Here is an 18394-nt window from a genome sequence, read left to right as displayed (position 1 = left end):
TTTAATTTACTGGAATGATGGAGGGGGAAAGTGAATGCCTCATATTCAGTGCGTTAATTATTTATTTATAAAATTACGTCGCTAAAACACTTGTGTTTGTGCTTGTAGCCATGTCAATTGGAGCATGTGGCGTGCAATGAAGTCGGTGATCCCTCCTCTATTCCCTGTTTACGTTCTCAAGTACAGTGCTGGTCGACATTGAGGCTCTGCTGGCATCAAGATTGCAAGTTTTGACCAGTGTCAATCAAACCGTCATGGTAATAGACCTGAAATTCGGTTTTTCTCCACTAACGGATCTACTAAACGCAATACCTGAATAATGACAGAGGTGCTGGTATCGTCAATAGTGAAAATGTTTTACTTTTCCCGTCAAATCTGGCCTAAGCATGCTCTCCCTTTCGTGCGCTCAATAATTCGAAATTTCCTTGACGAGTTCAGATTTTCCACGTGTCTTACTTGTGCTGTTGAGATTAATATGAAATGACAATGGTGAACCATGGTTATCCTTCCAAGAGGTATTTGGAATGGCTTACGGTTGAGATAGAAAAGAACAACCTGTGCCATACACCATAGATTTGGCTTGGGGGGATTAAATTTAGATCTATTCTGTGGGATACGATCGAATTCGTTAATCATACACCGCTGACGCAACTGGCCTTGTGGCAGTCGTATTTCACTCAATGTCTGTATCATCCACAAATATTTCCCGGGGTGGGCCAAGTTTTTCGCTCTGAAAGGTCAGGTTCAAAGTCTCAATCTAGCTTGTGTGTGTGTGGTCAATGAACGATAGTGGCAGGCCTGGCAATAAAAGCGTCCTTTGTGCCGCGCGTAACTGCCAAAAGCAGGAGCACTTTCCAAAGTGGAGTCATTCTTGTCATATCTCGCCAGAAGTGGTCATAAATGAATGTTTGTTTTGTACCGAACATTTGGGGCTACGTGGATCGTCTCTTACAGAATGGATAAATTTTCTTCCTCCGTGATCTGTGGCCATGTTACTCCACCCCATTTTGGTCAACCTGCGGAGGTAATTTGGTTGATTTCATGTGAATTGCGCGGAATAAGTTGCATAGTCTTCTTTTAAACAGTGTGCGCAATGCTGTGTTCCGGAGATATTCTCCAGATTTGTCAAATGTGTTATGGACTTGGGGTATGGACCATTGTGATATGGTCTTGTGTTTTATTATTATCGCGATCTTTGGTGCTGTCCAACGCTGAACTGGCGAAAAAATGCCTCGGAACTCGCTGCGTATCATAGGAAAATGGAGGGAAGTGAAATGGGTAAATGTAGTTGTGAGAGCAAGTTAGGATGCATTTGGACCCTCGACATGAACTTAAAACCACTCTATTTGCATAGACCCTTCTATTGACTAAACTGAAAATTCTCATCCGTGGTTCTCGTTCTTTTTTTTGTCTGGGTTGACACACTTGAGTCCAAACTTACATTGTCACAGAATTATGGCTTGGGAACAGAATTCACAAAACCTCTACGAAAATATGGTCCTAATTTTTCGTTGAATCCATTACGGTTACTATTCCTTGCTTGTCGCATTCCCATGTGAGGTAACATTTTTTTCGTATATATGACTAGATGATAACACCAGAAGAGCTTTATGCTTAACTTCATTTAAATTAACCCTGAAGTTGCGAGCGTTTCAGTTGATTAGGAGGATTGGTTGCTCTCCCGGCAAATAGACTTCGTAAAAAGCTCTTGGGACTGCCTCCGCGTCAAGAACTGGAATGCTTCTGGCGTATCGATGACCGACTCAACCATCGTCTTCAGGGCTGTTAGACGATGGCCGAGTCGCTCTTAAAGACGTTGCCAGCTCCTAGCCTGGTGGCTGTACTGAGAGGTGTTCACACATCATTTATATTGTTATGTTTCTGGGACTATGAACCCAAACCTCAAACATAGAACTCCCAAAATTGTCCTTAACTCTGCCCATATCCCCTACCCTTAATTCCATTTCTTGAATCTTTGCCATGACTTGACTGTAAGTAATTGACAGCAACCAACAATTGAAGAAACATCCAGTATACAGCCGCAAAGCTAGGAATTGGAAAATATAATACTGGTCAGTTGCCGACCTCGGTGGCGGCGGGGTACAGTACTCGTATACACTGCTAAAACGAAGGTCGCGGGTTCGAGTCCCGCCTGGGTAAGTTACCATTATCCAGGGCATGGGCGTGGGTGAATGTCCTTCATTGTTAATAGTTAATTCCCCATTGTAAAGGCCGTAAATGTGCTGTTTATGGGGTAAAGGAAATAAATAAATATACACAAAGCAATACGCCGTGTTTGGTCGTGCGCTATTTGACATTAGCGTTATTTGCTCTGCCAGAATGTTGTTCAATTTCGTTATTGAAGTAAAAAAAATTTCCTTGTTCATTGAAAAGAACAATTTGGAAAGTGGAGAGTATTAAAAAAAAAACTCCCATAGAATTAGACATATGTACTTGTACTTCAGCCACTGAGTTAGATCATTTCGCTGTTAGGAAGTCAGCAAATCAATGAAGACATTACATTGTAGACGCCTGTTGGATGAAGTGGAATGAGGTATCCCGGGTGACCACTTATAAAACAAATGTGGCGGCTTTAGTTGGCAGTTATGATGATTGCAATTACTTATTAATTTGACCAAATATTTATTAATTATGTTTTGCGAAGCATTTGTAAACTCAATTCTTTCCTCCTTGATTTACTGCGTATTAATTGACATTTGTTTGGTTTCATGGTATTGCCAATTTATAGATTTTAAAATATGTGAGATTACCTTTTCTTAATAGATGTATATACTTACATGCTGGTGATTTTTCCAAATTAAGTTCCCTCGTGACCTTCCTTTATTTTCACATCCAACCACAACAAATTCAGAAATAAATGAAACCTTGATTTATTTACATCTCTGAATTAATCTGTACACAGAGGAAGGTGTTGATGTTAACTGATAGTTATCGTTTGTTTGGTGATGCTCCTGGTTGTTGGATCCTCAATTTCCATGTGTGTGTCGAAATCCACTTATACTTGTCAGGTCAAGTGTCTCGTCTGTTTATTATTCAGCACTGTGGTCTCTCCATGTTGCTAATCTTCGTTTACTTCCATTTTGCATGTGCAGTGGTTCAAACACGAGGATTGTGGTTAGCAATATTCCTCCACATGTACGTTTTGAGGACCTAGAGCCCCTCCTCACCCCCTTTGGACCAGTGCAAAACTGTGAGAAACTTAGCGGGGGACGTGGAGGGGATGGCGCTACTCAAGCTGTCCAAATTGGATACGAGAGCCTGGAGCAGGCACAGCAGTAAGTGAAATTCTCTTTGCTGCACGCTGGGATTGTTCAAGTACCTTTCCATGCCTTTTGCTCTGTCACTTTTTAGTGTCATGAATGTGGAGTTTGGTTACAGCTTTTTCTCTCTCCTAAGCCCTTTCTGTTCTTCCTCCAATATTGCCAGTTTGACCCTACTTCACTCTGCTTTCTTATGTTTCTCTATGGTTGTTGAGGGTATCAAAAGTACTAAGTTTCTCTTACCTCAGTGGTGAAAGGGAATTGAATTGATAATGAAATCAGTTGTCTCGTTTGCTGTACTCTGTGCTGTCAGTGTGTTCTGTCCCTGTTCTCTTTCCATTGCAAATTTTGTCAGCTTCTTTTTTTATGCTTAAAATCAGAGTATTTTTCTTGATTATTGGACCACAAAAATATTTCTCTTATTTTTGGTGCCGCTTTACATTGGCTGATCTGTGACGTGCCAGTGTGGTTGGTAGGTCAGTTTTGTAATTAAATGAAATATTATTCTGATTTGAGAATTAATTCTCTCCTGGATTTGCTGTGGTAAAGGTGTGAAGGCCTTCCTTCAGCTGAGGAACTATGTGGCTGATGACATTTTGGAGAGCACTAGGTCTATGATATTTTATTGTCAGTGCAGTTCTTTGAGTCAGGGGATGGCTCAAACAGCCATAACTCTACAGTGCTCATTTATTCCTTGCACCTCTTACGTCTGACTCCTCCTGTGAGGACTGCAAAGTGTAATTCAAGAAACTGTAGCTCCCTAGGGGAGACAAACTTGTTTCTTTTTAATCCTCAAATTGTTGTTACTATTGCCTATATTGAGTCAGTTTATGGCGATATCAATTAAATCATATGAAACTCAAACGTACTTATTGCTAAGGTTGTATTAAATGAGGTTGAGTGCAAGAATAGTTACCAAACATGATGATAGGTAAGCTCTTCAGCTAATGAGATTCATAAGTGTACATATTAGGTTGCCACCTTGAAAGAGGTAGGGTAAACTGAAGTGCTTTACAAGCAAGCTGTAATCAAGTGCAGGTCTTTACTAGGAATCCATTTTTTTTCTTAATTGATAGAATTTTTACTGGCTTTATTGGTAGTGTTTGTTTTTGTTAAAAAGAAGTTTTGGCAAGGGGAGTTTATTGAGAATGAGAGCAAAGCGTAGTTTAATTTGCTTTATTGGTAGTGGTTGTTTTTTTTCTTTGAAGAATATTTGGCGAGGGGAGTTTATTGAGAATGAGAACAAAGCGTAGTTTAATTTGCTTTATTGGTAGTGGTTGTTTTTTTTCTTTGAAGAATATTTGGCGAGGGGAGTTAATTCAGAATGAGAGCAAAGTTTAGTGTGTCCAATGCAGGATCTCTAGTGTCTCCACCAAGTTTAGTGACTATTCTAGTTTTACCAAAGTGTGGTAGTATATTCAGATGAGCTTTTTCAGCATTAATATTTTCATTTTGCTGTTGCTATTTTGAGTATATTTTATGTGCAGTTATTTTCTCCTCCTTTTGTGTGGCCTATGTAACTGTTTTTTCCTATTTGAAGGGCAATATTCAAGAAATTTGAACTCAAAAAGCAATTGTTGATTAAGTGTAATACTTTCATTGTTTTTGTTTTTTGATGTGAATAATTATAGATGATTATTGCTTTTTCACTTGCTGGAACCCCTATTGCTAATTTGCCATTAAACTTCTTGAACAGTGTTGTTCAAATTATTTGAATTTCACTCATGCAATCTAAACTTTCTAAACAAGTGATTTTTTTGTCCAAGGATGCAATTAAGCATCTTGGTTAAATGGTGTCCATAGTAAATCACTAGGATTGGAAAAGTTCTAAGAAAGTCTCCTTGCAGCCATAGAGATTTATCTTTTGCACTGCAGTTATGAAAAATAGTTCATGAAATTAAATTCCTTACTCATGCTGCTTACTACACAAGTTTTATATTTATCGAGTTTTACAAGTTTTATATTTGGCGAGAACAGCGCCAACTCAATAATGGAACTTTTTTCAAAATAATGTAGTTCCAAAAAAGCTGTGTCTGGTGCTTACTGAGGTACTTTCAGTGGAAATTATGATGTATGTATGTGGATGAGTGCATATATTTTCATGAGTGAAATGCCTCTTACTTGATGTAGTGATAGTAGTAGAAGTTTTAGTATGATTTCCTTGCATTTAGTATTTTTCTTCTATATCTACATGTTACCTTGCTAGGTAACCTATTAGGTGTTCTGCAGGGAAATGTTCCATATATGCGTATACATATTTTATACTCATTCTTAATCTTTTGTGTTTCATTTATTTGCAAAATTGTGTATGCATTCAACTAAAACCAAGTTCAAATTCTAATGCGGATTACTATCATTTTAAGGTTTATTAGGATCTTCAATTTTTGACCAAGTAGTTAACTTTCGTTCCTCCCAGGAATAATGTTTTATGGAATTCAGTCTTTGCCCAATCAACTGTTGTTTTTTGGGTTGTTGGTTGTTATAATGAGGACGAAAATGAAGTGTTGTTAAAACAAATGTGTCATAACTCCCTCATTGGTGGTTTTAGTGATTCCAGCATATTGTGGTAAACATTTTCTATCTTTGCGAAGAATAATGATGAAGGATGTAAAAGTGAATGTTGATGTACGTGAGAAGAGCTTTTTGGAGAAATGATAGGAAATGCTACATGAAACTAGTCCATTGATAGTGAGACCAAAGGCTTTCCCAGTGAATGATATTAATTAAAAAATTCTGCAATTGGCTCCGTGTTAACCAACATTTTGATGTTTAGTTTTCTCATCATCGTCAGCCTCACCAGGTTTTATTTTTAGCTAGATCGCAACTGTAAAGACAGATTGTTGATGAGTCAACACCAACGGTGAAATTCAACGTGAAAATCAGTCATGGAAATAACAGGGAAATAAAATATGGAACTGTAAGCTATGTAAATGTCAGGAAATTAAAGTTAAGGTGAGGGAAAAACTTAGTGCAGTGCAAACGCAGTTAAGTGGCGCAGCAATAAGATAAAAATCAACCATGGTTGAAACGTGTGAGTCTGTGTTGCTGTGCTTTATTTTGCCCTTAAGTCTAGGTGCCATGTGATAGCACCAACTTGGAGGTAGTTGCCTTCATTTCTGCTTCTCTTACTATGTACTCTTGGACTTCATTTCACTGTATAACATGCTGCATTTTCCAATGAAATCCCTATGTTCGATTGGTTTCCCATTGATATATTGTCAGGGATTGTTTTTATTTCGGACTGGAAATCAGGGAAAACTTAAGGACTTAAGGAATTTGGACGTGGAAAGTTAGTATGATCCGTGTTGCTTGAGTAAGTGGTGGTGAGGTCATAAAATGAAACCATAAACATTTTTATTTGCAAAAATTATGATTCCTATGTACTTATATCATATGAAAATGATGATGATGATGATGCCAAGAATAAAGTGAGTATGACCTTAATTTCTTCTTTGTTTTCCAGGGCGGTGAACCAGTTGAATGGTTGTGAGTTTGAGGGTGCCTCACTAAAGGTGGAGCTTGCAATGGAGCGGGGAGGTGGGGGCGGAAGAGGGGGGAGGGGAGGAAGGGGTGGCCCTCGGACTGGTCTCATGCCCTTCTCGAACATGCCACTAACCACCAGGCAAACGGACTTCCCCCTACGGTGAGTACATTTGCTCTTGCCAACATTTCATCATTTCGCCATCATCGTGGCGTGTTTTTGGGTAAAATTTCTTGCCAGATTCATTCCGGAGTGAACTTTCCCTAGTTTATTATTTTCTTATTGCCTATTTTCTCCTCCTGTGTATTTGCCTCCAGGCAAATGGACTTTCCTCTTTGGTGAGTTCAATAATGTTTCACATCAATGAGGGAGCAGTGCCAACATTAGTGTACCATTGCAAAGATGTTTTCAAAGCTGAAGGAGCTCATTGTCTTGAACATAAGGGGGAAGCAGGAGAAGGGTGGGAAGCAAAAACCTTTGAAAGGGGATGAAGGACCGATTGGGATCCTTGGCTAAGAAATAAAAGCAACTACTTAGATAACATTTACATGTATATATGCATCTCTTGAGACACCATGTAAAAAATGAGTGATAGATTTGCTTCAGATGAATCTACTGTAGATTTTTCCTGTTGCCATTGAAAGTTTTTGATACCCAAATGAAGAATTGGTGAATAAATTGGTTAGGAATGGGGTAGTTTCCTTCATCAAAGAAAACGAAAGTCATTGATTGCGATTCGTTACCCACCATTACTGTATTCATAATATACAAATTATTTCGTTTTAGAAATACCGGTTTAGACGAATGACAATGGTCCATTTTTATCCTCATTTGAAAAGGGCCAGATTGGCGCCCATGCGATGCCACTCCACGTGACGTCACAGGGACCTAGTTTCTACACGAGAGGATAGGAGTTATATGTCGTCTGAGGTTACCAATGCATGCATGAGGCGCAGAGCTCAGGGAAACATGTCTTAATAATCACTTATTAAAACTGGCTAAGGTCGGAAAGTTTTCTTCATTTGATAAGGCATTAATAATCCTTATTTAAGCCAAGCGCTACCAGCCAGCAGGGTACTCAGCTACCCGCTAGCATCCTGCGTCGTATCAGCGCTCAACTCGTTTCAAGGTCACCTCACAGGGCGGCAGCGGGAACCAGAAATATGTCACACGGTGAGATTTCCCGGCATTCATACTTACGCGTCGCGTTTTCGCGCGGTAGAAATTTTTCACTTTTCATTTAATCGCGAAAAATAGATATTGTCATTTAAAAATCTAAAAGCGTGAAATACGTACTCCAGGAGTAATAATCTTTCGATTAAGGCAATAAAAAAATAATAGGAAACCACCCTATTACGGTGCTAATCTTGCCTGTGCAGTGAGATTGGCTGAAAATATTTTCCATCATGCTTCATGGTATTATTTTAATAATCTCCTTTATCACAGTTACATTCATACTGGTGTTGTTGTTGCTGTCATCTTCTCATACCTCCTGCACCCTAATCCAATTTTATCACTGTAAGTTAAATGACATAATCAAGTTAGTTAATCTGCTCAATACTGATTCCTGAGAGATATCTAAGTAAATACTCACAGTAATGGGTAGCCACATAGCCATAAGTAATAATGCTTTGCCATAATGTATGTGAGATTTTTTAATCGTGTTGAATTTAATGAATTCTAAATGTCTTGGCATAAGGAATCATTTCCTCACACTGTAGACACTCACTTGCCCCTCTGAAAGGGATTAATTCACCAGTGCTTTCAGGGTTGAATGCTGATCAAGGATACCTATTCACATAAATGTTGATCGTTGCTGTGGTATCTGAATAGGATGGTGAAATGCACTTGGCACAATGTTCTATTGCTGTTACACATCCAAATAGCATAGATAGGTAATGCTAATTCGTTCAATTGTATTAGGCTCAACTATGTGGAAATTAATACACGTAAATAAACGAAGTCTCCTTTTCATTTTCGTTTAGATAATGCTACTCTGAACTAATGCTATTATGATAAATATAAGTGCGATGGTGGTTGGCGTAACATGGTGAAACTCCTTCATGATGCACAAAGGTTAAGAAAAGACTTTGCTGTTTCACAAAATAAAATATATTTGCGACCGGTATCGAAACCGGTCGCAAATATATTTTATTTTGTGAAACAGCAAAGTCTTTTCTTAACCTTTGTGCATGATAAATATAAGGTTTTTTTGTACATTCTAACTATTATTTAGGTCATAGCTGCTGCTAGTTCTATCCTTATGTACTGTTTATTACTGAATTCTTCACTGGCCTGGGTAATGTTTGAGGTTTTTCTTTGCCTCTTGAATTAGGTTATTGTTACTCCTATTTTTCGCAATACCAGAAATTGATATTTTCGTGTATTCCTTTATGTAATCATTTATTTTTGAGTATTTATCCAGTTTTATTCAAGTGTTTAGCATTTTACCATCAATGCAATGTTTCTTTGTGATGAGCATTTTAGAATAGTCCACATTTTTGTGAGAAGATATTCTTTAATATTCTTTAGATTGGTAATATTTTAACTGTTGTTTCTTCTTTGTTGCAGGATTTTGGTTCAGAGTGATATGGTTGGGGCGATAATTGGAAGACAAGGGAGCACTATTAGGCAAATAACGCAACAAACAAGAGCTCGGTAAGTTTTTCATTGCCCAATATCTTTTGTTGGTTACTGAGATACTTATTTTGATGCTTTTGTTATCAACATGCAATAATGGTATTGGCTATGGATATCTACAAAAATTCATGTGGGGTTAGGACTTAGTTTGATATATTCCATGCATGTTCCAATTTATTCATGCTGATCAAGAGAGGGGATTCTTAGAATTCAGTATTGTTGGTCATTCAAACTCATGTACATTGCCAAAAGTATTATATCAGACCAAAGGAGAGTTCTCAATCCTTCTCTTAGGTCTCCTATTCTTCAATGCATCATTTGTTAAAAATTTGACAGTAATTTTTCCTTCTTTTGTCACAGTCTCTTTTAGACACATTTATAATTCACATATTTGATATTTCCATGTTTCAGGAAGAAGTCAATGTTTGCAATCGCATACTTTATTTTATTTGAGTATTTCTGGCACTTTCTTACATTTACTCGTGTCTATCAAGTATATTTTTGCTACTGATTACTTAGTGTATGGGTTTCTTTCCATGCACATTGTTATACTTAATTTGGTGGAATTTAGGCTGGGTATTAGGTACAAAAACACCTCTGTGATTCTGCTGGCTGTGATACCTTTGACTTGACGTTTTTAAACCACACTTTTCTCTCTGGTTGCAATTAAAAATGTTTATTTCTAGTGTTAACGTATGACGTACATATTGTGTTTGGCTGGCATTCGACTTATTTTGATGGAATCCAGAATTTTCCCATTTTTGTTTCCTCTTTCCCTTTTCACTTTCATCATTCCTTCTGCGACCTTCATTAGATGTTTGGTGCCCTCTTAAACTAATTACTTCTTCATTTCTCTTCCAATAATTTCCATCTGACAACACATGTGAGATGTTTTCCCTCTGCTCTCCACAATACCACCCCTCTTCTCTATGTATCCTTCTAACTCAAACAAACTTCCTCTAAATTTCTTGGGCCACAAGTAGTGATGGGTCGGTCATGAACGATCGAATCATGTGACCAGGGTCGTCTCTGAGATTGATCGGTGAACGGGATCATTCAGATGACCGAGAGGGTCATTTCCTCACGTCGGTCGTTCATGATCGTGGACGTTCTCCATCAGTCGCGATAGTCGGTTGTTCATGATTGTTTCGTTTACCGCGCAGTCATTTCCAGATGCAGGTCATTCGTGAACGTAGTCGTTTTCCGTCAATCACCAGCTATTTGGTCATTCGTGATTGTTAACTGCTTAGGTCATTCTCAAACACAGTTCAATCGCTATCATTCTTCGAAGATGTCGCGGTTGATGATCGTCAGTCGCGACTTGAATTAGCCACTTTTGACTGCTCTTTCACTCATGCTGATGAATGGAATGGTATTGCAATCACTTTTAGGGGTAATGTTCACATTAATTGTAAATTTTTCTGTAATCGATATTTCGGGGTACCTATGGTGTTGTACATACCTCAAGTGATATGCCAAAAATGTTGAAAGAGACCAATTTTCTCTCATGTCTTACAATCAGTTTTATTATTTCTTATGACTTTCCAAATAAAAATATTGATGATGAACCATATGTCCCTCGAATGATTGGAAATTATTGTTGTTATGATTCTGTATCTTGAAAAATAATAAAATGAGTACAATAAACAACATTTCAGGCACATTCTGTATTTTGTGAATGTTTTGGAAGTAATTGAGATAAAAGTTAACTAGTTTCCGGATTTAAAAAATGAAAAAACTTTAAAGGTTAATAATAAGAACAACTTGTCTTTATTTGGGCAAGATAGAGTGTGGGGCAGTCCCTACTTCCATGTAACCCTTCGTCAAAAATACATGAAATAAGTGTAAAGAAAGGTATAAATAAATGTGAGAAAAGCGATGGGAAATAAGGCAGTGATATATTATGCAAAAAAAACCCACTGCAGGAAAGTACTCACAAATGAAAGGGAGAGTGAAAAATGTGTGAAAGCCTGTAGATAAATTACGAATTTAACTACAGCAAAAAATATAGGATAGTAACAATGCATGTAAATACACGAAGTTACAAAAATTAATTTTACTCTTCAGATTAAGAATTTTACTCATTTACTTAATGGGCAGCGCAGCCATTTGATGTTCAGCCACAGTTCTTTTAGTATTTATAATACATTCAATTTATTTTTAACGAGCAACATAGATATTTCCCATAAGAAGAGAGCGATCAGCGGGTCATGATTGACAATAGGGTAGTGATTGCCTCCTCGGTTATGATTGTCTATGCGGTCGTGATTGCCGTCCACTTCCCACAAATATGACCCATTCATTCATGGCCTGCCGATCACGACAGACTCACTCAAATGAATGGTGACCGTGATTGGGATCACGAGAATGACCGACTATGCCCATCACTAGCCACAAGTCTTTTTTAATAATCTATCTTAGTCACGATAGCCTGTCTCTTTTTTTGTCTTTTTAGAAGTTCATTTCTCACTTTCTTCCCAAAGCTTCCTTTGGTAACTTCTTTCACCTATGGAAACCTTTTGCTGACACAATCTATCATTTTTATCTCAGCTTCAGTAGTCTTGCCTTTATGTATCTATTTATCATACTTGTAAATGTTACCGTACCTGCTTGTCATGTGGAATGTCCTCACTTTGCTCCTACAGCTCTTTGAGGTATTTCTTAAGGGACTGGGACAGCTATAGGTCATTTCTCATTTGGCTTGCATGTGGTATAAGTATGTTTCCAGTGGTCACAGTGATTCCATAATATGCGTGTTGTATTCATTAGATATTTTCTTATGAATTGATGTACTTATTGCCAATGATTCCTTTTAATAAATGTCCGTTTTGCCTCTTTCTGGGGTGAGATATTTTGGAAACAAAATTTTTTCATGAACATAAAATTAATTTCCAGTTTGCTTGGGTAGGAATATGTATAGCCGACAAGAGGCATACTTAAATAAATAAAAGATTGTGGCACTTTTCCACAAGATTGTGGAAAAGTGCTACTGTCTTTTATTTATTTAAGTATGCCTAACTTCCTTCCACCAATTGAAGCCTGAATCTGTTGGACGATAGGCATTAAATGGTTAATCATCCAATAAGGAGTAATTTTGCAAGGGCTGGAGAAAACATTTCAGAGGGGTGCATTTGGCCCAAGAGCCCTTCACTCTCATAGTAATTCTTGCAAATCATGCAATTTCTTTCCACATGGATAAAGTTCATAATCCCCTGATTATTTGTCAGGCTTAAAGTGAATATGTTTATGTCCGTGTACATACTATTATTTGTATTAGTTTGAGATGGGGAAAGGTAACGGTTATGGAAGTAAGAATCCTTAATTTCTGTCACATATACTAAGTATAAGACCTCGAACAAAATTTATGGAACAAGTAAAGACAGATGTGAAAGAGGAGAAATACGTAGGTGTGAAAAGATTAGCTGATAGGAGAATTGAGTGGAGAGCTGCGTCAAACCAATCCTAGGATTGTTGACCAGTGATTATGATGATGATACTACGTATGTATGTAGTAGTTTTTCAGTGACTGAGTCACTGCTAAAGGGTCAATGTATTGATTTCCCTCTTCTATATTAATGGCAGGAAGTCTGGGTTTACTTGTATGACTGTTATTAGACAGTGTAGCATTTAGAAATTTCTGAACAAAGTGTTTCCTGACTTATCATGTGTTTTGTCTAACTTCAGGGTGGATGTACATCGAAAAGACAACATTGGGTCCTTAGAGAAAGCTATAACCATCTATGGTAACCCAGAGAACTGTACGAATGCATGTAAACGAATTCTGGAAGTAATGCTGCAGGAAGCTAGCAGTACAAACAAGGGGTATGTATTCCTTGTCTCTCTCCCTGTTAATTTTATTTTTCATGCATGTACTTTTATTATGAACAACTTTTCTCCTAAGAACATGTGTAAGTCATAATTATTTCATCATAATTTCACTTGCACTTGTCCTCCGTTTATTATATTTCCAACTTTTATTTCCTTGATCAGAAAAAAAGCTGCCCAATTCTCTGCAATTGTTTTTCAACTCAACTGTGCAACTAGCTTCTAAAAATGAGATAATAGTCAGCCTGAATTAATTCTCTCATTCTTTTGACATGTCAAGAGGTTGATCTCTTTGCAGTGTATGATTTATCTGTAATGGTGACTCGACTCTTAATTCTAATTCCATAGCTTTTTTTATATTGTGTGGCATTTGAGTTTTATTTTTACTTTGTTGAGGTAAGCATGGAAATATTTTATCCAGTTGGATACTATTAGTCTGATATATATTTGCTGCTGTATCTTGCCTTGAAGTCCATAACTTATTTCCCATCTTATTTATATATGTGATCTGAATTTCACTTCCTTACTGTATGGAGGCAATTAATACATAGGTATTTCTTTTTAATCAGCTACTAACAGTTCTTTCTCTTGTCTTTCAGCGAGATCTCTCTCAAGATCCTTGCCCACAACAATCTCATCGGAAGGATTATTGGTAAAGGAGGAAATACCATTAAAAGGATAATGCAGGACACAGAAACTAAAATAACCGTTTCTAGGTGAGTGTCACTTCTGAAGCTTTATCTGTGTGGTGAAGGGTTTTAGTTCATAGTCAGATAAAGAGTTTGTTCTTAGTTAAACTGTCATTATCTTCACCAAAGATTGGGTGTAGACTTTCAGGAAACTTTCATGTATGTATATGATATCAATTGAGTGATGCAAAAATGTGGCGTTTGGTGCTGTTTTATGAAGCACCAGTTTATTTTACTTCGTCAAAATCAGTTAATTAATAGTAGGTTGCTTGAAATTAAAAGCATTAGCCTCCTGTTTTTGCCTTGAACAAAACTTTTCCTTGCATTATTTTGGCCTTACTGAATGCAATAGATGATTTAAATTGATAATCTCTTCATGACCACGAAGATACTGGCATGTTTTCAAAGTAAGGGATCATTTGTAACTGATGCATATGCCTATTCGTTGAGACCCATGATACATTGTTATTTTCTTATGCTCTGTGTATCTGTTGGTTGTCACCACTATCTCTTCTTATTAGAAACTTTTGGGGAATGCATTTGTTGTTTAGGGTAGTGTGTGACCTCTTATTTCAAGGCTTGGGTTCGAATCCCACCGATGGCTGAGATTTTTTAGAAAAATCTCCATCTGCATCAGTGCTGCGTTGAGGTACCCTCCTGCTCTCATAGCTTTCAAAGCTGATTTATAAGTACTGTTTCATGTCCATTGGACATCCAAGATGTGATCCTCTTGGTAATTTCATCGAGAGATCTTTTTGTGCTATTTCCAATTTTCTCTTCATCCTGCCTTTCGTTCCTCAATTCTAGATATGATCTGTGATTCATTCCCTCCCTCCAAACACCAATGCACACCAGAAATGATGGTGGCAGCCAAAAGTCAGGTTGGGCTTCCCAAAGAAAAAGATGCTCTACTCTCTAGAACACAGGCTTAGTTTTATTTTGGATGGTCGTAAATTGGTTTGACCACAGTATAAAGTTTGCTCTTACAGCTCTAGTCCAATGATTTTGTGTGTGTGCTTTTTCATAAGCAAAGGAAAGATCGCAGTTGTAAAGAAACTCCAGGCCTTCTGTACAATGATCCAGGAGTTATGTTTATACCTTTCACATAATTAAAAATATGGAGGTGTCAATGGCAGGATGAGCAGAGGGAACATTTTATCCTTATCCATACGAAAAATACTTTAAACGATCATGAAAACCCAACAGGCAATTGTGTTGAGATCCAATGAGATTGGCGATAAATATAAATGTGAATACTGAAATTCACGTGACACTTTTTTTGTCTTAACTTGAGAGCTTACAGCTCTTACCTACTGGAGCATTTTATTTAATGGCATATTAGTGGAAATTACATATACTTCTGTATCATTGTGTCTGTGCATCTATCCTTTTTGTGACTTAATCAATTTAATTTCCTTCATTAGTGAAATTTGTTGCCCTAAATGCAAAGTGGCTGCATATGTATTGGTCTGTGCATATTTTTCCCCATCTCGTTCATGTATCAAATGAAATTTGTCTAATTCATTGCATTGATCACTACTGATTGTAATAAGTATCAAGCTCCAGTGAAGTTTTCCCAGCAGGCTTATTGGTTGCAAAATCAACCTTCAATAACTACTTTAGTTTTGTGCATAAAAGGTTTCCATTTTGTATATATTTTACTTTTCTTACTACATATTTTTCTTGAGATTAACATTTGTTAGAATTTTTCCCTCAGTATTTCTGGAAATACTTCCTCATTTTGAAATACCTTCAAATGCAATATTCTATGAAACATCATCTGTTGAAAAAACTTGAATGTTGAAACCTTCAATGTCACATTGTGATGTATTTGCCTATCACTTTTACTTGAATATCCTTAACCTGTGCATCAACATGATTTCAGTGAATTGAAAATCAGATCTCATTGGTGCTCATGGACATATTGGCGGCCAATCATTGTGCATACTCACCATTTGGGTGCTTAGATTTCTTTTGGAAACTTCATTGAATGTTATTAGGGAAATGTAAGGTGATTAATTGAAAACATAGTAAATGGCTCTATGCAGTAGGAAATGAAGTATTTTATAATTATGTACTGTAGTACTGGAAGTACGAACCCCTCTCAACTATTAGAATTACAAGTTTTGTCGGTAAGGCAAGGGAGAGTTTTGATAAATTAATGAAAAATGCTTATAAATAATTCACTGGAAATTTTACATTTAGTAATAAGTTTAGATTCTTTCATTCTCTAGCTAAAGCTAATCCACTATTAAACTCGTGTAAAATCTTTGCACAGTGACCAAAACAAGACATTTTTTCTGGTGTTAATATACTTCTTTCAGTAAAAAATATTCTAAGGTTGAAAAAAGTTATTTCTAAAGTGGTCTACTATGTCAGAGATAACGCACTCCTTGAAATTATGAATTTTATGGTGGAAGTCAGAGTTTATTAATTTTGTAGGTCATCAATTTCCATTTAAATAATTGAACTTGGCTAGTCCAGCCAAATTCAATGAGGTGTATCTTATTGCATTGAATTGTACCTGTGCCTTAAAGGGAGAATGTGATAATGATGTTGAAATCTGTATGCATTCCATTTTATTGGATTTATTCTGTTGAGGTCCAGTTTTAAAGAAATTATTGGTATAAATTACTGTTCTAAATTCAATTTTATCTTCTTGTCTATTGTAGCATCAACGAAATAAGCAACTTCAACTTGGAAAGGATAATAACAGTGAAAGGATCAATAGAAAACATGTCAAAAGCAGAGGCAATGATTAGTGCCAAGCTTAGACAAAGCTATGAAAATGACCTACAAGCAATGGCTGTAAGTATTATCATGTATATTATAACTTTATGACTTGCTGTGTTATTTGTGCTTGGTCTTTGCTGGTTATTTTGTGCTGCATGTATTCACAACACTTCGTTAATCAAAATTTCTTACTTCCTTGCAATGGAAGAATTTATAGTCCTAACATTTGATGCATATTTTTCACTCATTGACAGCATGATCTTTAGTGATGACTCGTATTTTTAATAATTTTTGTATAATAATTACTAATCAATGCTTTTTTATTTTGCTGGGATACATGTAATCGTGCTCAAGGTCTAGCTATGCATTTGAAATTTTGCATATTGCACTAAATTCTCACCAATCGAGGGGGTTCTCCACTTTTGGTTTCCCAATCTTGATTATTGCCAGGTGGTGGCATTTTCACCCTCCTCAAAGCATCTATTGATTGAAGTGCTCTTCAATGCACCCATTCATTATACTTTAGATCAAGTATCAACAATTTGTAATGAATCCGAATAATATGGTAGGATACGGTTTCCGGATGATCGGAACCAGAACACCCTCTATTATTTTATTCTGTTGCTATTCAGAAATTTGGCAGTTTGTGTTACTTGTTATAGATAGGAGAACCCCTGTGTACAAAAAGTGTTTAAAAAGTATTTATTGGAAAATATTTATGTATTGGTTAATTTATGCCTATTTTTCTAATTTAATTCTTCTCTGCTGTAATTAATTTTTCAATGCGTTTTTCTGAAATGTATGCAGTGCACACGTTGATTCAAATGGTTCTTATAATGACTTAATTATGGCATGGTCTGTCTTGTGGTTCCACAGAAGCTGGGTAACATTGGTCATAGTAAATGTTTTGATGGATCATTGCTCACTTACTCATCATTAAATGTGGGGATATGTGTGATTTTTAACTCCATTACACTCCTCTAAATAGTCATTCATATTTCTTATCTTGTAAACGTGTAATAATTTGTAGTATGGGGTGTTATGGTGTGTTCCACATTTAGCTGGTGCCCTAGGCCTTTGGAGAACAGTGATGGCAAACCTCCAACCCATTCTGATGCTTTAGGCCACCATACAACATTGAGTGCCAAAACATTGAATTCAAAATATTAGAGGAAGCCCTTGTTTTCCATGATAGTGATGTGTTTGATTGAATGTTGCATTGTAAATAAGCATTCAGTAGTGTATAAAATTGAACACTATGGTTGAATTATCACAATTTTAATATTTTCATTGCGTACGTCTGCATTTATTATCTGGTAAAAATGACAATTAAATGTGTCAGTGAAAAATAATGAGTAACAGTGTGGGAATCAACCTATCTATATGAGTGAATTTACATTGTCGTGAAAGTATTGGTGTGCTTACATCGTTTCAATTCACATTGCTCACTTGCAGCAGCAATGGCAATTGGGAATTGGGCTCCTATCAAGATTGATAGAAAGGAGGAATGATGAATTATACCACAAATCATTTGCTCATAAAAGAATTATGATAGATACATGCCAATGATTATGATTCAATTAATTATAAAGTTAATTACTTTGTCATAGAGGAGGGAGTGCATAACTTTCTGTGAAGGTTTAAGCGAACTATAATAATGTTTTACTCGTTTAAAGTATTCAGAAGACACAATGCCAGGAACCAGTTGGCAGAAATCAAGTGAAGAGAATAAAGTCTAAATCAGG

General features: G+C 36.7%; 1 protein-coding gene across 7 annotated transcripts in view; it reads left to right on the top strand.

Moving 5' to 3' along the window:
- Positions 1-18394, top strand: part of LOC124164030 (insulin-like growth factor 2 mRNA-binding protein 1) — a 207621-nt gene that overhangs the window by 170677 nt on the left and 18550 nt on the right. For 4 of the 7 annotated variants that reach the window (XM_046541187.1, XM_046541188.1, XM_046541191.1 and 1 more), the window contains 6 exons: positions 3114-3296; positions 6745-6924; positions 9334-9420; positions 13087-13224; positions 13827-13943; positions 16589-16724. In XM_046541187.1, the coding sequence (XP_046397143.1) occupies positions 3114-3296; positions 6745-6924; positions 9334-9420; positions 13087-13224; positions 13827-13943; positions 16589-16724 (841 nt within the window). The remainder of the gene's footprint in view (positions 1-3113; positions 3297-6744; positions 6925-9333; positions 9421-13086; positions 13225-13826; positions 13944-16588; positions 16725-18394) is intronic. The other 3 variants (XM_046541189.1, XM_046541193.1, XM_046541192.1) reach the window with 1 other exon arrangement.

The sequence above is a fragment of the Ischnura elegans genome, chromosome 8 (assembly GCF_921293095.1).
Source record: "Ischnura elegans chromosome 8, ioIscEleg1.1, whole genome shotgun sequence".
Taxonomy (NCBI): domain Eukaryota; kingdom Metazoa; phylum Arthropoda; class Insecta; order Odonata; family Coenagrionidae; genus Ischnura; species Ischnura elegans.
The sequence above is the reverse complement of the archived record's forward strand: the minus strand, read 5'-3'. Positions and strand labels throughout refer to the sequence as shown.